This window comes from Girardinichthys multiradiatus, chromosome 14, assembly GCF_021462225.1.
Source record: "Girardinichthys multiradiatus isolate DD_20200921_A chromosome 14, DD_fGirMul_XY1, whole genome shotgun sequence".
NCBI classification, from domain to species: Eukaryota; Metazoa; Chordata; class Actinopteri; order Cyprinodontiformes; family Goodeidae; genus Girardinichthys; species Girardinichthys multiradiatus.
In genome coordinates, this window is record NC_061807.1 from 16,947,982 (window position 1) to 16,970,180 (window position 22,199).

Consider the following 22,199-nt stretch of genomic DNA (forward strand, 5'->3'; position numbering starts at 1 on the left):
TACCTTCTGACTCATAGAAACCCACAGGGCCAGTAACACCCAAGGAGCCAAGTGACAGACAAACAAGAGTGGATGGAAAGAGTTTGGCTGAGGAGGAAATGTTGGACTCCAAATAAAAAAGACTTTTAAGAGATTTGGTTTCTATTCTGAGCAAACCCACACATGAAGAAGCTCATGATTCAAGTGTGTCATCAAGACTTTGAACTATTCCTCCTCTGGGCGGTGAAAATGTTCACAGGGCAACCAAACTTGATCGATAGACACTCACTGCCACTCTGTAATGACTCAAGTTAAAAACAGAGGAGTGAAATAGATAGTGGTCCTTTTTCTTGTTGTTCCCTGGGGAAACACAAAAACATACACCTGACAATCTATAATCTCACTTCTTCTCTGTTAGTCCCTTCTTGACTCTTTTGTCTGATGTAATTTCTCTTGTTTGCTGTCGTCTTCTCTTGGCTGTTTATTTTGCGACCTCATGAAACCCTTAGACTGATCCATTGCAAAACAGGGAGCAATCACACCTCGTAATGCTGAATGTGTGCACATATAAACATGCGAGGTGCTGATTTTGAGGTTTTGAGAAACACTGCATGTGCGTATGGTTAATCTCAGCTGGAAGCTGGCCTGCTTTCTCTTTCACCACCGTCAGGACATCAGAGACCAGCAGCTTTCAGCTCCAGTCTGAACCCAGAAACAGAGACACTGACTCATAAGAGACCTGACAGAATATAGCGTATGAGAGTAAATGAAGGAGTGCCAGAGAAAAAGAAAAGAAGTGGAACAGTAAATATGATGCTGATCTAATCCTAACACTAAACAATATTTGGGATCGGCATTGTAGTCATTAAAATATTACAGAAATTCCTGAAGTTGTGATAAAATAAAGGTGCTAAAAACTGTAAGCTGATAGCTGCCAACAGTTTGTGTTATTGTATACGTGACATTAAGGGTTCATGTTTGAGAAGATTTGACACATTTATACAAACATACATTGCTTTTATTTAATAAGTAGTTTTAGTGTTCAGACATTCGTATTACATCACAAAACCATTAATTAAGTGATTATAAGTCCATCCATCCATCCATCCAGGCAGGTTACACCTTGGACAGGTCACCAGTCCATCACAGGGCAACATTGAGACATACAGTCCAACCCACCATGCACGCACACACTCACACCTAAGGGCAATTTAGGATTAACTAAACAGTAATGTGTTTGGACTGTGGTAGGAAGCAAGGGTACCCAGAGAGGACCCATGCATGCACATGGAGAACATGCAAAGTCCAGGATTGGGCCGTGTGGTGCTATTTTGGTGCTTATTGTTCTGGACCAGGGGCTTTGGATCCCTTTGGCCCTGTGGTTCCACAGAGTACTCGTACTCGTCGTCTTCCGCTTATCCAGGACCGGGTCGCGGGGGCAGCAGACTCAGCAGAGACGCCCAGACGTCCCTCTCCCCAGACACCTCCTCCAGCTCCTCCAGGGGGAGCCCAAGGCGTTCCCAGGCCAGCCGAGAGACATAGTCCCTCCAGCGTGTCCTGGGCCGTCCCTTGGGCCTCCTCCTGGTGGGACGTGCCTGGAACACCTCCCGAGGAAGGCGTCCAGGAGGCATCCAGTATAGATGCCCGAGCCACCTCAACTGGCTCCTCTCAATGTGGAGGAGCAGCGGCTCTACTCCAAGCCCCTCCCGGATGGCCGAGCTCCTCACTCTATCTCTAAGGGAGTGCCCGGCCAACCTACGGAGGAAGCTCATTTCAGCCGCTTGTATCCGTGATCTCGTTCTTTCGGTCATGACCCAAAGTTCGTGGAACATAGGTGAGGGTAGGAACGTAGACCGACCAGTAAATTGAGAGCTTTGCTTTTCGGCTCAGCTCTCTCTTCACCACAACGGACCGGCACAGCGCCCCCATTACTGCGGCAGCTGCACCGATCCGTCTGTCGATCTCCCGCTCCATTCTTCCCTCACTCGTGAACAAGACCCCGAGATACTTAAACTCCTCCACTTGAGGCAGGAACTCCCCTCCAACCTGAAGAGGACAGGCCACAGAGTTCTTGTTCTAATTGGTCATGAAGCAGTTTGAGGTTTGATTAATATTTTAGGCTCCTGGTTTTGATTCGTTGTTTTTAATTGATTTATTGTGGACGATGTGCATGACAGAAACTTTTATATAAATGCAGGGTAAGCACTGTAGTTTTTCAGTACTTATGGTATATAATCTGAGCCGTGAAAGACGTTGATTAGAAAAGTAGAAAGTAGGGGACAGTTATTCTAGATCAACTCAGGAGAGGAGTATCCATGAACACACACACTCAGAGGGGTCCTCCACAGTATGAGGGCATAAAATTTGAATAATTTCACAGATAATTTGGTTGCCACAGCCTGGCAATAGAAATAACCACAACCTAAAGTAAACAGTGAATCGAATTACGCAAGGCCAATTGCTGCATTTAGGCCTAATTTTTCTGGAACCCTGATCAAAAATAATTACTTTTCTGCCAGGAATACGAACACACATGCTCACCTAGAGACATCTGAATAGAGAATGTTAGGAGTCAGATGTTTAAGTCATTGTCACACTGCACAGAAATCTTTGTGTGAACGCACAAATCTAAATGAAAAATATGGTTGCACAAACACCCATAACCTCTACATATAAAAAAAAGCATGAATGTAAGGGCATAAATAATCATAAAAGCATTACTTCAGGACTTATTAACAAGTTACTCAAAAAAAGTAGTTAGCTTTTAACCCTGTCTATAGCACGCACTATCATGATGTGTGCACACATATGTGCATCATGTCTGATCAGGGTTTGGAAAGAGTGAAGGAGATGTAGGGAAAAGGATGCAGTCTTTTCTGTAGTGTCAGCCTTTGATCAGCGTTCCTGTTTGTGTGTGCGTGTTGGAGCCAACCCCTGGTGTCTTGGAGGCAGATGAAACACTGCTCCTCTGTCCGGGAGTCACAGAACACCCACTGTCCTCCTTGCCTCCTCCTTTTATTTTTTTTTCTTCTCTGCTTCACCCATCCAACCCATCAATTTGAAATATGATTCAAGCAGAGCAGAGTTTTCGTGTTACATCGCTGCGCTTGAACCCATCCTGTATATTTTTCAAGCTTTTTATCAGATTATCGGGTATGCAGGAGGAGGCTATCACACCCTGACTCATATTCAGATGGCCGCAGCGTGAGGGTGGAGGAGAAACAACATGAGCATGTTTGCTGTCTGCTGGTTCGGTCTGATGCTGTTCCATCGGCACAACAACACATTTTTAAACAAAACTATTAATATCCAAACAACAAAACATTTGATGCATCATTAAGCTGCACAATGAGGGTAAAAAACTGATATTTGTGTTCACCACCTGCAAATACTTTGACTTTTTAGGTGCACTGACACCATTTTATGTTCAAAACACCACGCTGACACTGAAGTATTGCTATTTTTTTAGATTAATGAGCCTATTTAATGACCTACTTAGCATGACTGTTATGTTTAATTTATTGTGGTGTTTAAAGTCGGGCAGGAAGTCGGCTTATTTACCTCATGTTTATGCTTCCCTATAATTATTTATTCAAATACATTACTCATTTTATGCGTTTGTGGAATTTAAAGAGCAACACCAACGAGCTGTACTTCAGTGAGAGCTTAATTGATGAATGCATAGTCGGCATTTATTTTTAAAAATGAAAGATGATAAATAAATAAAACCAAAACCTTGAGGGATTTTGGCTTTTGTTGATAAGGGAAACAAGGAGATAAGCTCCATCTACATCATATCCCTGAGCTAATAGCTGTAATGAATATAAAGAGACCACTACAACTCATAAAAAAACATAAAAATAATTAGTTTGTAGAACATAAAAATCAAACCTTTCACATGACTCCTGCAATCTTCCCTCTCAGTATAGGGAAAAAACGTTTTACGCCGCACTTTTATTATGTAAGTGGATAATAGTCAACTAGTGTAGTGAAAAAATACATTGATACATATAAATTATATTTACTTTTATGTTTTGTGTTTGCTACTTGTGCTATTAATTGCCAAGCGTGTATTATTATTATTATTTTATTTTTTACCATGGTCCTGTAAAATTGTGAATGGCAGTTGTCAGTCTTTGTCTTGCCACACGGTGGCGCCCTTTTCACACGAGTAGATATCAAATAGCTGCTGCTCTTTCTTTCCTGGCACAACTAGTTGACAAGCTAATTTTAAGCCAATGACAGGTATTATTGTCATTATATATTGTAATAATAATTGTCATAGAGATTGTAATTGTCACATCTTTGTGTCAGTATTTAAAAAGGGCTTTTTAAACCCAGCCGTTGTGAATGTAATCTTTACTATGCAGCGAAATGTGATTTCATTTCCTGCAAAAACATGTAGTTGATAGATATTTCATCTAGGTTTATTCTAGGTAATTTATCGTTTATGGGCAGCACACCTTTACTTTGGTTACACTCATAGACATAAGCATTCAAACTTAGCAGCCAGTATGCCAGCCTTATTCTAACTTCATAAAATTAGTCACATTCCCTGATCATCTAAGTGACGCTGGCTGGATCATGTTGAAAGATTTTACAGAATGTGTATGGCTGTAAAGGTCTTATCTGTAATTAGGAGCTCTAGAAATGTGCTCTGTATTTGTTTTTATATGCTAGGCTTACACTATCTGTTCATAACTGTTTAACACTCATTGTTTAGGCTTAATGAACAACCTATCCAGTATGCATGTCTTTAACAGGCTCTAATTAGACGTCCCATTCAGAGACTGTCTGTTAATTGCTACCTAAGTGGAAACAAGTTGACAGTGGTTCAACAATAGAAGATACTTATTTGTAAGAATCAAAGGCAAATATGTTGCATGTGTGTCTGTGTGCTTAATTTCAAATTTAGGTTGTGTTATGATGGAAAACCTTTTTTTTTTGGAAATATCTGCTTGAACTTTCTCATCTAATAAAACATGCAACATCTGTTCAGTGTCAAGACTTTCTATAAAATGCCAAAGAGTCCAATTTCTGAGAGAAAATCTCTATTAATATTAACAATAATAAATCGTTTAAGTAGAAAAATTAAGAGACTTCACGCTGCTTGATCGATTGTAATAAAAGTGCCACATGTATAGAAGATGTTTACAGTTTTGCACAACAAGGTAGCTGTTGAAAGAAATCTGCTTCCTGGGTGGAAAAATCTGACACATTTCCTTGGATGAGAGTTTGACAAGTTCGGGGTTTGAGTTATTTAATAGAGGTCATCTAGGTTCTGGAAGGAGCAGAATAGGAATCCGCATTAATGCAATAAACTTATATGCAATAAACTTGCTTATATTTTTCAGATACAGTGATCTAATTTGCATAACAAGCAGACTTTTTGGGTATAATTAAGTGAACACCATGCTTCCGTGTTGCATGGAAAGCTTCGTGTTTATTGTCAATGTAGATAAATTACATAAGTGCATTGCTAAACACACAGATCCATGTAAAACCAAAAGGATTATGTTTCTCATTTTCTGGACTTGAACAACATGAGAAAACCATGCATTGTTAAATATAAAGGTAAGGTGTGTCCAACACTGTGACCTTTAACGTCTTGAGCTCTGCCTGCGTCCGATGTTTGCATGCACAGCAGTGAAATTCCATTCAGAAGACTGATCATACTATTGACCTGCAATTAAATAATTAATTAACACTTGAATCCTACATCCAGAATGTCATTTGAGTAGTCAGTATTGCACAATATTGTTGTAATGACAAGAGATGTTTTTTATCTATTGAGCAGCTTCTTTTTTTATGTATTTTGTTGTTTTATTTGCAAATTCCTGAAGAAACACATAATGGCTGCTAAATGATAAAATCAGTATCCCAGAATGTTTGTGGAAATGTTTCTGTTAGCTATAGGTCTGTTTGATGTTCCCTAAAATGCAATTAATTTAATTTTAAAATCAATCAATACATTAAATTAATAATGTTTAAACAGGAACATTACTGAAGACCTGGAGGTGGATGCACAGGTGGATTTTGTGTTATATTGAAACTTTCAACCACGAGGAGGGTTAAAACCCTTTAGTAAATAGTCAAGGATGTTGATATTGTTACTGGTTCTTCTCATTCATTAATGTTTCATGAAAACGTGTTGATGCTTTCTACATATACTGATTCAGTTCTAGATGTTTTTATCTTGAATAACTGGAAGAAAAACCTCCTGGTTAAAACTGTCCGATTGTTTTCCAATGTGAAAACTCATAAACGAAAGAAAGAAAAACTGTGTTCAAAAGTATTAAATCCTGGTTCTAATTGAAGCTTTGGGTTATTTAGTGTAGAACCGTCTGAATGAAATCTCTTGAGCTCGCAGCAGTTTGGCTTATAAACACTTGTTTGGGGGAATGAACTTTAAAAGAAAGTTGTGCAGTTTTCCCCTAATTGCAACCTGATTCACCATCCAAAGAAGGAAAGGTTTACATAAATGAAACATGTTATAAAAGTTAATAACATCATTCATTTTCTCTGCTTTAACTCTTTTTCTTCTCATTTTCTCAACAAACAGGTTTCCTCAGCACTGGGGATCAGTCAGCTAAAGGGAACTATGGGCTGTTGGACCAGATTCAGGCTCTGCGTTGGCTCAACGAGAACATCGGTCACTTTGGCGGAGACCCAGAGAGGATCACCATTTTTGGATCTGGAGCAGGGGCCTCCTGTGTGAATCTTCTCATCCTGTCTCACCACTCTGAGGGTAAACTGAAGCTCTTTCATGTTGCATTTAGTGAATTTTCTTAAAGATGGAGCAGCATTCACACAGACTTCACAACCATCCCAAGCTGTTTTTACCTAAACATTTACCTAAACAGAAAGGCATGATACCTGATAGATTAAGATTACATGGATGAACGGACGGATGGATAACGGGTGGACGGATGGATGCAGGGATGGACCGACAGATGGATGGATCCTAATCATGCAGAATAGCTGCTGGCAGCTTTAGCCTGTCAGCTGGTAGAACCTGTGATGCTCACTCGACACCTCCTTCCAGAAAGAAACACACTGCCTGTCCTTTGAGTTTAAGAATTTGAGCACCCGTGTGCCTAATGAGCATGTGTAGGTTTGATGCTTTTTCGTTGCTCGCATCTTTGGAGGATAAATGAGACAGGAACTCTGGCATAACCCCACATTACCTGCCTCAGTGAGGTTTCTGTTCTGCAGCAGAAAGGCCCTTCTTTCATCAAAACCCAACGTGTATAACCTCCTGCTCCCCATTACCAGCACAAAACACCCTCAGGGCTAAGTGTTAATGTGGCCCCGCCAAAGGACAGAGGCCTACGAACCAATCCACTTTGATGTGAACTGAGATCAGCGTGGCTGACGATCTGCAGCCACATGGTCACGCTCTCGCAGCCTTTGATCACGCTGTTCTTGAATCTTTCCTCCTCTGATCGTAACTTCTGTGTTTTCTGTGCTGCTCGAGGTCTCGTCCTTAGTGTCTCTCTCTTCTCACACTGCTTTCTGTCTCACACACAAACTGCAAACGACAGAAATTGTGGGTGAAACGAAAGAGAGATCAAACGAAACATGTTCATGCAGCCATGCCTCTGTTCCTATTACAGCTGTTTCCAAGTGTGTGTGTGTGTGTGTGTCACGCACTGAGCAGACTTTAGTTTTTCACTCATTCACTCTCTGTAGATGTGCCTTGAAAATAAATATGTTGGGACAGCTTGACTGATCATCTGCCTGCTGCTGAATGAGAGAATCTTTTAACAATCTCTGTAGCTGCCACTGATGTCTGCTAACCCACCACATTAACCCGGACCCCCCATAAACCTTCTCAGCTTCTATTAACCTTTCATTAAAACAAGACATGCAACGGCTTGTTTCTAAAAATGCTGGAATGCTGAGGATAAATTTGTTATTTGGTGACAGGTAGCCAATGCAAGCAGGCCAGTTTACAGTGCCTAGCGAAAGTACTCGGCCCCCTTGAACTGGTCAACCTCGTGCCACATTTCAGGCTTCAAACATAAAGATATAAAATTCAAATTTTCTGTGAAGAATCAACAAGTGGAGCACAATCGTGACGTTTAATGAAATTTATCAAACGGTTTTAACAAATAAAAAACTGAAAAGTGGGGCGTACAATATTATTCGGCCCCTTTACTTTCAGTGCAGCAAACTCACTCCAGAAGTTCAGTGAGGATCTCTGAATGATCCAATGTTTTAACTGTTATACTGCAGAGCCAGTTCTGGTCAAAAGTTTACAAACACTCAACAGCATGATTGCCATATTACCAGAATAGAAATATCCTATATTGTTGCAGGGCGGGGAAATTCAGGTTGTGTCAATGCAACGTAAAAGGAAAATGGAAGCATACGGGTACTCATAAACGTCAAAAAAAAGTAGGTAAAGACTTTATAGTAGATGGAAAACATTTACAACATAAGAAAAAGAAATATTGTACAGTTATTAAAAATGGTGTACTCAGATTAAATGAAATGTCCAACTGAGTAGGATAATTTGAAAATGTACAAAAAGTGCATTTGTAATTCTGCATGAAAAACTACACACTATTTCAGAAAAATTGAAAAACTGCAAATGACAGCGTGGATGTAAACACTTATTGAGGTTGTTGGAAGTATGGATGGTTGTAAATTCTCACAGCTGCTAGGAGGAAGGATCTGTGATATTGGGTGCACAAGATTTGATTTACTGTGGAATTTTAGTCATCTATCCTGGTTCAAAATAAAACATAAATGCTCAAGCATGTTAATACACCAAGAAATTGTCTTTAGCTCATTGTAGTTTGATCACACTATTTTTGTACTCGTCAACAAGCTTCTGACCTTATTCTGGCTGAATAGATGAATGCTTTTCTAGGTTTCCAGCCGTGGACCACTTTATCAATATGGTCAGTGGTTTTAAAATCGATATGGTCTGAGAGGGTGCCTAACACAGAAGGAAGCTCCGAAATGAACACCTTCAAGCTTGACTAAAATTTGCAGCTACCCACATGGACAACTTAAATACCTTCTAGAAAAATGTGAAGACAAAAAAGTTGCTTTCGTGCTACAATGACAAGAAGAATGTTTGAAGGAGTCAATAAGAGGCTTTAATAACACTGTCCAGCACTAAGCATGGCAGTTTCAGCATCATGCTGTGTGTCTTCACTGCATTCAGCTGCATTTCACGAAGTGGATAGAATAATCAAGATGAAGAACTACATCCAATGTCTTCATCTTTACCTTAAATACATAACTAGGCCTTTTGAAACGTTGACACAGCTGGGTGTTCAAGGAGAACGGTGATAACAACACACATACAAACTGGTATTGGAAAGAATAATTTAGGCTGACATTAAGTTATAGAATAGCCTCGACGTCAGCCCTATTGAAAAAAACTCTACTTAAAAGCAACAACGTTTAAGAGGAGCAGTCAAATATGCAACCTGGATTGTGCCAGAAACTTGTTGATGACAATTAAAACCTGGTGATCTGGTGGTACGTTTATATCTGAGTCTGTTTGTATAATTTTGACCAAGTAAAAAAAGAGAATATCCAAGCCTAAACATTTCTTGTTTTATGAAAAACCCTGAAATCATGTTTTATATTATCAGTCCACTCCCAAAAAAAAACTAATAGCTTAAATAAAGTCCAAAGCTGTTTTCATATGTGGAGAATTACGCATTACCATCCCTGAAACAGTCTGTTAGGCTGTTTGGCAGAACAGATCTGCAATAAAGCAGCAAAGAAAAGCCCCTGGTAAAGCTGCCTCAGCCTTTCACAAGTGATCAACTAAAGATGGCTGCTTTCTGGTGTTATGGGTTTATTTATATGAGGCTATCATAAAGAAACAGGTAATCTGCTCTAGTGCGTTCAAATTAGCACTGCTTGAACTGTCTCCTCAATTCACACTAGCTTGCCAACTTGGCTGAGTAACTACCTCTTTGGGCTGCGAAAATGAGTCACAACAGCAGGTCAACTTCGAATCATACACAACTCAAACTGTTTACAATTTAATAACTAAGTATGTATTTCCCAGAGGGATAAACACCCTACTTGTATTTGCAACATTTGTTATTTACTTTATGAACTAATTCAATACATTAGCGTAAACAGTTTTAGAACCGTTTTATTCTTTCTTTCTTTTTTCTGGTCTTATTTGTTGCTGCCATTTGATACCAGTGTAGCTACTTTGTAAACATAATTTCATGACTGAGGTTACTTCATATTAAGTGCAATCACTAACCAAAAATGTTATTTAATTGGTATCGGCATAGTATTTAAGAAACAGATATTAGGCAGTTCTAATTGGGTCATTAGAGCCCTTGGTGCATGATTACTCAAAAAAAAATAATTGGTTGAAGAAATAAAACTTGTACAGTCTGTGCTTTGTGTTGATTGCAAACTTGGAGTCAGTATGTGGTTTGCCTTATATGTTAACAGCTTGTCTTAGAGTCTGCAAAGCTCCAAACTTCATTTTAAATCTCTCTAAAGCTGACTCATTAAAACTTGGTTTTATAGATCAAATTTTAGAAGTTATGTGTCAATTAGGAAGTTTTAGACATGCTAAGTATATTTTATGACTTGCTGAGCTTCTTATATGGCTTTCAGTGAGTAAAGTAATGCATTTCTAAGTTCTTCTACTCTCCATCTACTATATTTCTCCTAAGATCTTTGTTTGTAGATGGAAACCAGAGCTGTGCAGAATCGCTGTAGTTTGTTTTCAGAGGAGCCAGATTTTATAGTCAATTAATTCTTTAACGAGTGACAGAGCCGGTGTTAACCCTGTTTCTTTTGTTGCTGACAACCAACTCACCCCAACCCACTGTCACCTGTCTATCTTCATCCCTCTGCTTTGGCATCAACCCATCATCATCTTCTTCTTCTTCATCAGCATCTATCGGTGTAACATCAACACACTAGAAGTCGCCTGTCTGTCATGCTTCCTCCCCCTTCCCCCCACCCCCGTCATGGATCCAAGGTAAGGAGTCTGTCATTCTGTCATTAAAGGACACCAATCATGTCAGCAACAGGTCATCACAGATCAAATTTGACAGCAGGGATGTGCTGGGTAGGCTCTGATGGAGGGACGGGTTCTTCATCTTGATTATATGATGAGGGAAAGGAGCATGCAGTGCCTACAAAAAGTATTCATACTTCTACACATTTTGTTAAGGTACAAGCACAAACCTCAATGCCTTTTATTTGGATTTTATGTAACAGACCAACAAACTTAGCATAAAATTATGAGGTGGAGGGGAAATGAAACACGATACTAAAAATCTGAAAATCGGGGTGTGCAAATATATTGTTATGAAATAACCTGTAAATTTATACTCAGGTGATTAAGAGCAAAGAAAATGTTTTAATGTAAAATACATGAAAAGACAAGTTGCCAAATAGGGGGCGAAAGAAGAGGCCAATCTTAAGGACCAATACTATATAACCATTTTCCTCCTTTTTCCCTCGGTCTGTCCTGGTGCAGATACTGTATGCATGTAGGTGTAGCTGTTTCCCAGCTACTTCTTACTATAATTGATCTCTCAGGGAAAGGAGACTGCAGCTGTGCTTAATAATTAACTGACCAATCTTCAGCCCTGGAGAGGAAAAAGAAAAAATAAAGAACCCGAGAGGAAACAAGAGAGGCAGGCGGCCCCCTTAACAAGCCACTCAAGTGGCTTCAACAGCTCAGGATGGGCAGAACTAAAGAGACAGAAAAGGAGACTAAAAGGAGGAGAACCAAGGAGGTGTAGAGCTAAGTCAAGGAGAAAAAAGAAAGTTAAAATGGATCTTTTGACTTATTGAAAGGGCTTATTCCCACTCCTCCTTCAGTCTCCGTAGCTGCAGTTCTATAGTGTGCTCTGTACAGGATGCTTTAGGTCGGTCTTTCTGTTATTTCTTCAGAGAGGATAAAAAAAGTGTTTTCTTTGCATCATGGTCAAGTTCACCTCAGAATACTTATAATCTGCAAACGTTACAGAAAAAAGTCCAAAACCTTTTTTAGAACAATAAAAACGCAGAATATTAATGTCCTTTTTGAATTTTGTCTATTTAGGTCTGTTTCAAAGGGCCATTGCTCAGAGCGGCACGGCCATTTCCAGCTGGTCCGTCAACTACCAGCCCCTGAAATACACCAAGATCCTGGCCCGGAAGGTGGGCTGCACCTACTCAGAGACTGCCGACCTCGTGGACTGCCTAAGGCGAAAGACCTTTAGGGAGCTAGTGGACCAGGACATCCAACCAGCCCGCTACCACATCGCCTTTGGCCCCGTGGTGGACGGAGATGTGGTGCCGGACGATCCGGAGATCCTCATGCAGCAGGTGAGGGTCTGATGATGACATCAGCTGGATTTCTGTTGTCTGAGTGGCGCTGGTGACATTTGACATGGCAGACAACTCTGAGTAAGGTGTGCCTGTGACCTTTCCACTCAGTTACAGGTCAAGCTGTGACATTTAGCAGCTGGTGTGAAGTCACATGTTATACAAAGAAAAATAAGTCCAGTTCTTGAGATGGACATTTTGCTGTTGGCTAATTTTAGACTTATGTTGAACAGTTTCTCCTTTTAGCTTTCAATCCCTGTGAAATGGTGCACTTTTAAACCTTTCATCATAGTTAAATGGTTTAAGAAACTTGATTAATCAAATTGCCTTTTGGTCTTCGGTTTTATTAGTATTTAGAAGATGAGTTGTGTGTGAACATTTTGTAGAAATCCTTTTTTATAAATCACTTTTCATACAGTCAAGTGTAACACACAGTTCTTTACAGAGGTTAAAAACAAAACACTAAATCACTAGAGGAACACAAAAATCATTTACTTAATTTGATCATAATTAGGTAAACAGACCGGAAAGAAAAAATTGTTAGTAATAAAACAATAAGGAATTAAAAGTGAGTGAAATTACAGAGAATAAGGAACTGTGGAAATGCAATCGTGTAGATTAGATTAGAGAGAAAACACTGGAGATGCATGTATGTTGTACAGGGAGAAAGGTACAATGATCCAATAAAACTTATTGGAACCATCCATAGTGAACATAAATAAGGATAAAATCTTTAATAAAACAGTAATTGCCCTGTCAGCCTTCTAAACTTAAAGCATCATATAAAAGTTATTTATTTTAGAAAAGAAAAGAAATAATTTCTTGAAGAAAATTAAAAAACAAAGTGAATCTGGAGATTAAAACAGGAAATACATCTCACTGAAGTAATCATCCTAAACATTACGAGCACGAACTGCTTTGTTATCAGACCGCAAATCTCTCCTTTTAGTTTCTGAAAAAGTTCCAACAGTATCAGTAATAATTAGAGTGACCTCAGAGAGGTCTTTGTCTCCTGCTGTGTATGAACTGACTGCAGAATTTCAAAAACTAATTAGTTTTAGACTGCATGAGCATTAACCTCTGCAGAGCTGTGGTGCCACTGGAGGTTACAAAACCCATTCACTGTTTCTTAATAAACACAAATAATCTGAGCACAGATACTGCATTGTTACTAATGCAGATAAAACTAATTTCATCTTCCCTCCCCTACTGATTTTGTGGTGCGAGTCTGCAGATATGCATTTCTATAAGACACTGTATTTAGCATTTTTACATTTATAAATATCGTCAACTTAATTTGTGTTGAATGAGAAATTTGTGGGAAAAAAGTGTTGCTGATGCTCTCATCTAAATTTGTTCACTTCCCATTTTGTACCACCAGGGGGAGTTCCTCAACTACGACATCCTCATAGGAGTGAACCAGGGAGAGGGACTGAAATTTGTGGATGACAGTGAGGACAATGATGGCATCTCTGCTGCAGCGTTCGACTACACAATCTCTAACTTTGTGGACAACCTCTACGGATATCCTGAAGGTGAGCAAGCCTGATCCTGTACACCTGTCAGTCTCGCTCCACATGATCCTGTTTTACATGAACTCTTTCAGAGGTTTATTCTTGAACATAAAGAAAACACATCAAACACCCTGGAATCACAGTTTCCCATTCAGGTTTTAGCCTTTAAAACAATATGTGAGCAAGAAAATGAGAAGAGACAAAAAGCGTGTTTGGTGGAGTTTACCAGCCAAGACAAGCATACTAACGAGATTGTCTATCATTGAGATTATCTTTCACCGCGGTGGGTCTGTGCTTTGGCCTTTGGGGCTCCGTGGGCACTAATGCTGTCGCTCATCAGCCCGCAGGCAGCCGGCTCCCAATCACAGTGCTGTTGTTCCTAACAGCTCAGCCTGCAAACCCCTCGCAGCAAGCCGCAGTCCAAATACACACACATTTGAATAATGCAGTCACGCTCCTTCTCAAGTTCTTGTCAGTCATTGTGGTATCTGAAAGGCAAATTCTGTTCTGTTCTTTGTGTAACTTTGTCTTGCCTTTTAACATACAGTGCCTTCAAAAAAGGCACATTGTCACATTAGCCACAAACCTCAATGTATTTTAGTAATATTTTATGTGATAGACCGACACACAGTAGTGCAAGAGAAGGAAGGAAAATTATGCATATTTTGGGGGTTTTTTTACAGATAGAAATCAGAGATATGTAGTGTGTATTTGTATTCAGTCCGCCAGGATCAATACACTGAATTTATAATGTATTGAATTAAAACTTTCACTGTCTGTTGGGGTATGTCTTATCCTGACTGACATTTTTGGCCTTTCTTTGCAAAATGACTAAATCTCAGTCAGGTTGGATGGAGGGTGTCAGTAAATATAAATTTTCTAGTTTTGCAACAGATTCCCAGCTGGGTTAAGGACTGGACTTTAATGGGGCCATTTACGGTTTCATCTAAACCATTTAACTCCGGTTTTATGTTAAAGGCTGTAGTCTTGCTAAAAGGTGAATCTCCACTCCGGTCTGAAGTGTTTGTAAGCCTCTTTTCAGGATTGGTAGGCAACTTTGAGTGAAGTGCTTTGTCCAGGGGCAGGAGAAGGCTAGAATCAAACCCAAAATGTTTGGATTGCAAGACGACTGCTCTTCCCACTGAGTCACAGTCACCACCTAATTACAAACAGGTTGACTCTATTTACCAATTAGGCGACGTTTGAAGGCAGTTCCGCTGGATTTTATTTAGGGATATCAGAGAAAATGCACACCACAAGCTTTCGCAAATTTTATTTGTAAAAAAAGGTTTAAATCCCAGCTATCACTTTCTTTCCACTTCACAAAACGACTGTGTTTGTTTAAATTATAAAATCCCAAATAAACCACATTAAAGTCTGTAATTGTAACAAGACTAAATGTAAAACTGTTCAAGTGATAAATACTTTTGCAAAGCACAGTCTCATCTTGTTATCTAAATGTCTAAGTAAAACACACACAGTTTCTATGTACCTCGGCCTTCTCTGTTACATGTCTTATTTGCTTTTCCTTCTCTTTTCTTGCAGACAAAGACATCCTGAGGGAAACTATTAAGTTCATGTACACAGACTGGGCCGACAGGGACAATGGTGACATGAGAAGAAAGACTTTGTTAGCTTTGTTCACAGACCACCAGTGGGTGGCGCCTGCCGTGGCCACTGCCAAACTTCACGCTGAGTTCCAGTCCCCTGTTTATTTCTACACATTTTACCACCACTGCCAGACAGAGACGCGACCTGAATGGGCCGATGCCGCCCATGGAGATGAGATACCGTACGTATTCGGCGTGCCGATGATCGGTGCCACAGACCTGTTTCCATGCAACTTCTCGAAGAATGACGTGATGCTGAGCGCTGTGGTCATGACTTACTGGACTAACTTTGCCAAAACTGGGTAGGTTTCATTTTAATCAGACATATTTTACATTTATCTACCTTAGTCGGTATTGTTATGTAGGGCTTTTATTGAGGCTTCATGGTGTCTTTCCAAATGGTTACTAGTGCTTTTAATAACAGAGTTTGTAATGCTGGTGCCAACGGTACCGAATTTATACAATTTATGAATGAAAAGTTGTTGTATTTGTTGTATTAAACTGTGGTTCTCCTTTTGTTTTCCATCAGCGATCCAAACCTCCCAGTCCCTCAGGACACCAAGTTTATTCACACCAAACCCAATCGCTTTGAAGAGGTAATCTGGACAAAGTTCAACCCAAAGGACAAGCAGTATCTTCATATCGGCTTAAAACCTCGAGTTAGGGACAACTACAGAGCAAACAAGGTGGCCTTCTGGCTGGAACTTGTCCCCCATCTTCATAGCCTACATGAGATCTTCCCAACTACAACCCGATCACCATCTGGCCCTGGTCCAGGCCCTGGCACCATCAGACCCTGGCCAAGAACTCCAGGTCCTCGAACCACTCGCCACCCCTACCCAACCTTCCCCTCCGAACCTGAGCCTGAGGGCTCGGAGCGTCCACACCAGGACCTTTTTCCTGGAGACCCCCGTGATTACTCCACTGAGCTGAGTGTCACAGTTGCTGTGGGAGCCTCCCTCCTCTTTCTCAACATCCTGGCATTTGCCGCCCTTTACTACAAACGCGACAAGCGACACGAGATGCGACGGCACCGACTGTCTCCTCAGCGTGGTGTAGCCGCCAATGACCTCGCTCACAGCCAGGAGGAGGAGATCATGTCCCTGCAAATGAAACACTCAGAGCACGATGCCCACCACGACCTGGAGCCCCTTCGGCCGCACGACATCCTGCGACCCGCCTGTCCACCCGACTACACGCTGGCTCTGCGTCGGGCTCCGGATGATGTGCCGCTAATGACGCCTAACACCATCACCATGATCCCAAGCACCATCACCAGCATGCAGCCTCTCCATGCCTTCAACACCTTCCCCTCCACTGGCCACAACAACACCCTGCCCCACCCCCACTCCACCACCAGGGTATAGTAGGGACTGGCCCAAACAGAGCCACCTAAGGACAGGGAGTACTGGACCTCCTACTGATCTACAAGGAAGGTCTCTGGATGAGGGCCTCCATTCTGTTCTTACATTCTCTTGTTTCTCTAAAAGGAACTCCACCTCCTCCATCATGTGCTGTACAGCTTAGCAGGAGACATAATGAACTAAAATGAACTGCTTTGGAGCAGATGATCAGCTTGGAGGCAACGTCGATCTTTCAGACATGCCGTTTTCCAGGAGGGTGCACAGTTTCCGGTCTAAAGAAATTTTCAAAGGGAAAAGCGCTTTTGGACCTTGATGTTTTCTCTTTTTTACTTTGGTGTCAGCTTCTACTGTCTTCTAAAGTGTTGTGTGAATTTTCTTATTTGTTTCTTTTCTACATCTGTGTCTTATTTACAGCTCATTTGACTTGTGATTCTCTTCTCTTTAGGGTGCTCCTTTGCTTTTAGGAGCGACAGTGTACTGAAATGTCAGAAGAAACGTCATTTCAGTCCACCAATACGGTTTGTGCCAAGTGTTTTTTTTGCTTTCTGATCAAGGTTGAAATGAATTTTATCCCGTCAGCTAACACAGGTTATATGTTCTCATGACCAAGTGCCAAACTGGCCTTTGATTGTGGTTTTCTTTCATACATCTTGTTTATTTTTTTTTTGTTGTTGTTTAGGTGTTTTATTGTGGAAAGATTTTTGCTGACAATATAGATACAGAAAAATGATATTATATATAGTTCTATATAAACGTGTACAAAGGAGAAAGAATATAAAGGGGTTTTCTCAATGGGGATCTATGCATGAATTATTTTTTAAAAAGAGTAACGTGGGAAAAGGATGAAGAATCTGTCAATGCACGTTTTCCCAATTCTAAACAAACCATATTGGTCCATATGAAATATTTCTCATCTCATAAAATTCTCTCGTAAATTCCTGAAAAATCATTAAAGCACTGGCTCCTTTCTGAATTCATTAACAAAATGAGACGTTGCCACAAATCACAGATAATCCAACAGTTTTTGCAAAATAAAACTCATCACACCCATTTTATTCTCTTGGTTAGGACATCATAAATTACGTATTGTGTCACCCTGAGAAGATGCACAACAACATCGCTGCTTTTCCTCATCTTTATGTGTATCCAAATGTGTCGTGTGCACAAATACATAACGTGATCTTCTATCATCGATCATACATTTTGTTATATGTGTGCCTACAAAGTGGATGTGTTTAGTTATATAAATGAAATCAGAACCACTTTACATTTGCATGTTGTCCCTCATTAGCTGGCTAAAGGAGGCATAAAGGCAAGAAAGCTCATCTCACCTTAATATCTTCCATATTTTCACCCTGTTTCCCCTTACTAAATATGATTGACACCCATATATAGCAGTGATCGCCAATATTTTCCTATCATTATGAATTCCAAATACTTGCATCAGTAATCTCCTCATGTACGGATTAGCCTGTGTGGCTGTAAGCACACTGAGGGTATCTGGCGGGCTTTAACAGCCTGCAGTGCAGAGCTGCAAAGATGAAGAAGGAGTTTCTCAACAGGGTAAAGGTAACACAGTCGATGTCTATTGTTTCTAATTGTTCTCCTTCTGTTAGTTTAGGAATATATCATTTTACAGCTCAGCTTTTTGAGATGAAGATGTCAAACATACATTATGGGTCAGTTAGCAGAACAGAAACACATGGTAGCTTACATGCAGTATGAGTGACATGAGTCACGGTTGCTGTCTTTAAACATGCTTAAGCCTGTTTTTAGTTTTCTTTTTATAACTCCCTGGTGGTAGGAAAGGGCCGGAAATGGGATCACACACCAAGCTTCTCCTGGCAGAGATTTTATAAACCCTCTGAACGGTAAATGTGCACAATGCAAATCACATGAGTGGACTGGATGCGCAGATCACGACCCAATCACAAGACAGGTGGACATGCTGTGGGCAAGAGGAGGATGAAGAAAAAGTCACAGTTTAAAATGATTAAATTAGAATCAGAAAAGAGAACAAACTGATCAAAAGAAGACAAAACATTCCTTCTGTCTGCATTGTTAACCAGAGGCGACCCGCTAATCTGTTAACATATGAACTCTTTTGTACTCACTCCTGTGGACAGAGGAGGTGGTAACAGGTTGTGAAGTCAATCCAAACTCAGCAGCTGGGAAAGAAAGACATTTAGCTTGGATGTGGTGGTCTGTTTTATAAGTTAACACTAGAGGGCGCCATTGTTGCAGATTTCAGAGGGACTGGAACATGAAAAGGAATACAGTCCCAGTGGGAGGTTAGTTGGAGATATACAAAACATCTGGATCAGGATCAAAACTGTACATTTTTAAGTGTAAGAATCAAACAGATGAAATATTTGTAAATATTAAGTTTCTTGTTTTATTTTTCTTTGTCTGTTTGGGTTTTTTGGGTGGATGAATGATATGCTTCTTTAGTGATAACAAAAGACAACAGGTGCAGTTTGCAAATAAAAACAAATCAAACAATCATATTCGCTCAAAATCAGCTAGTACAGAACTAGGTTTTTAAACCTTCAAACCTACCAACATCATGCAGATATCCTGTAGCATCACGATTCCTGAAGAAAGTCAAGTGTCAGGAAAGTTTCCGTAGCAGAATTTCACTGATGGCCTCACATGACCTAGGCTCAAAGGTACTGCAGGTAAAACGGTATAATTCAAGTCTGTGAATTCTTTGCATGACGTTTTGTTATTTAAGCAATCTTTCATCGTTAAGTGTTCCTTTCATGACCACTTTTAAAGTCGGACAGCACATACAAATCTTATCTTTATTCACTATTTTGATCCAAACCTAAACAGGTTTAACATGAACAAGTTCAGTGGAATATAAAATAACTTATCATGTAGCAGTGTTTCATGTAGCTGCTTATTTATGTGTTGGTCAAAACGTTAGGGCTCTTACACCATTAGATGCCTCATGAGATCACAGAGGTGGTCCAACTACTTGATTTCTGTCACTGTGTTGGTTTGCTGTAATGAAGGTTCCTCCTGCAGTGATGTGACGCAGCAGAAAGGTTCATGAAAAAATGGAAAATTGTTTCAGATCCGACCTTATATCAGTTCAGATGTGCATCAAATAACAAGCACCCAACACATATTGAAGTGATGCAAACTGAGTCTCCATAAATATTCTGCACCTGTTGTCTTGCTTTTTTATATTCTATGTTGATTTCAGAAACCCAAGACTTGAGATGAACGAATCTGTTAAATAATGGAAAATTTAAAAAAAAAAGATTTAAAAAAAAGGAAATTAAAATCATATAAATAAATGAGGTGATGATATTTCTGTTACTTTAGAAGTTATTATACACTGTATGCTGTGATTCTGATCTGGGAAACATTAAAGACATTCATAGCTGGACTGCTCTTTGTGTCTCTTTATCTAGTTGTGAAAAAGAACATAATGCAACACTGTAACCATCTTAAAAGATCTCAGGATATTTAACAAGTTAGAAAAAAACCCAAACATAAATCTTTGGTATGCCTAAGTCATGACAAAACACGCTCCAATCTGTTTTGCAACAGCGTCTCAGTGAGTTAGTATAGGCAAAACTCTGTTTTTACTGCCTGCATGTTTTCAACATATCATTTGACTGAATATTTAAAAGCCATCGTCTTATAATTCCCAAGCTGTTTTACATCCAGCAGTTACCATGTATGACTCGTGTTGGCATGATGACACCTAATGATACAAATAAAGTTGCTGAGAAAAATATGCTCTTTAGTCCTTCAGTTCACATCTTAAGCTTTTTTGTCCTGCTTCCATGTCTGTCATTTTGACATTTTTAATGTGCATTCTCTTTGCTTATTGTAGTGTGTAGCTTAGTCTCTCTTTTTTTTTTTTTTTTACTTTTATCTTTTAAACGTATCTCCCCCCTTTTCATCTATCTTTCACATAGCCATACACAAACTGGACCTTTGTTTCGGCAGTCTTGAAAAATAAATATATGAATAGAAATTACTGTTAATTATTTCTATTTGTCAGCTTAAAATTAAGGCTGAAATGGCTACCTCCTTCGAAGGCTGCATTCTTTGAGCAACAGGAAGGTCTTCCCTACGAGGGTATGTGTGTCCTCTTGGTGACTCTTTAGCATGTGATTTATTTAAAAAAAAAAAGCTCACTCAACAAGGTAAAATAAGTTTTAGAAACCTATGAGGACATATCATGCAAAATCCCATTTTGTAGTCTTTAAAAACAATATTGTGTGTACTTGGAGTCTGTAGGAGTGCAGAAAAGTTGAATCTAGTCTCTCCACGTGGTGCGTAGATATCTTTACACTCTGGATAATATTTTTCAATGCTTTCCGTTTTCTCTATCATCTGTTACGTTTTTTGAACTGTTAAGTCACAGTATTTGCTGCAGAACAGCTGAACAAGGTCATGAACTTCCAGCTTACCAACTTCACGTACCCACCAGGTCAGTTGTTGGGTCTATTAACCCACAGAATTCATTACACCGTCCCCCAGCATCAGAACCTCTTCGAAGTGCCTGGTTAAATGTATCTTTTTCATGGAAACGTTCCTACATCAGAGGGGAAATTCCTCTTTGTTTGCATGAAGCACTTCAAGGACGAGTTCTTTAGCAACCTCCACCAGTATCAAGAAGGATTTGCTGAAATACTTCCTCTGGTTAAGGTTTCAGTTCCTTCTGTCTATGGGAATGACGGACACAGCAAAGCGGTAAGCTGCAGATAATGCTAAAATGACAACAAACTTTATTTTAAACATGAATTTATTGTCTGATCATATATGTCCTGGCCATTGTTTTTGTGTTGGAAATAGAACCCTTAAATAATCAGTGAAATAGCCAGTTAGATAAAGAGTTAACATTTATTTTCTCATGCAGACTAGCAGACAAAACCCTCAGGTTTTACAATGGCACTCTGAAACACAGTTACCAAACAGTCTTTTTATACCTCTTACCAGAACCTCCCTCCCCTGCAGCCACACCTACACAACCCACACACCACTGGAAAGTGGTAAACCTCTGAACTCCAGCATCTTGTCTCCGGTAGCATCTGTTCCACCCCACTTCCCTCCCAACTGACTCCCCAATTGCACATTCACAGATGTCCCACATGTCATACACAGGTCACACGCAGGATAAACAAACATAAATAATCATAAAATTCTTCTACAGCTTTGATAGCAGTAGCATTGTGCCTTCTGCTTATGTTAGCGCTGTGTGCTCACTTTTAGCTCCTTGAGGAAAGAACCGTACAGCATGTTTTTAAATAATATTATTACATTAACAGTTTAGCATTAATTTGGCAATTTTTGTCTTGTGTCTGTACCGCTTGATAATTGTATCTCTGTTATCAAACTACAAAACTCTCAGAATGGGGTGGAGTGAAACGCTCTTTGACCTGGAGGGG

At 39.9% G+C, this 22,199-nt stretch overlaps 1 protein-coding gene across 4 annotated transcripts in view; it reads left to right on the top strand.

Moving 5' to 3' along the window:
* nlgn2a (neuroligin 2a) overlaps window positions 1-20,185 on the top strand; it is a 283,069-nt gene extending 262,884 nt beyond the window's left edge. For all 4 annotated transcript variants that reach the window (XM_047385104.1, XM_047385107.1, XM_047385106.1 and 1 more), the window contains 5 exons: window positions 6,542-6,727; window positions 12,035-12,300; window positions 13,682-13,835; window positions 15,360-15,726; window positions 15,954-20,185. In XM_047385104.1, the coding sequence (XP_047241060.1) occupies window positions 6,542-6,727; window positions 12,035-12,300; window positions 13,682-13,835; window positions 15,360-15,726; window positions 15,954-16,791 (1,811 nt within the window). In that variant the 3' untranslated portion in view covers window positions 16,792-20,185. The remainder of the gene's footprint in view (window positions 1-6,541; window positions 6,728-12,034; window positions 12,301-13,681; window positions 13,836-15,359; window positions 15,727-15,953) is intronic.
* Window positions 20,186-22,199: the final 2,014 nt, after the last annotated feature.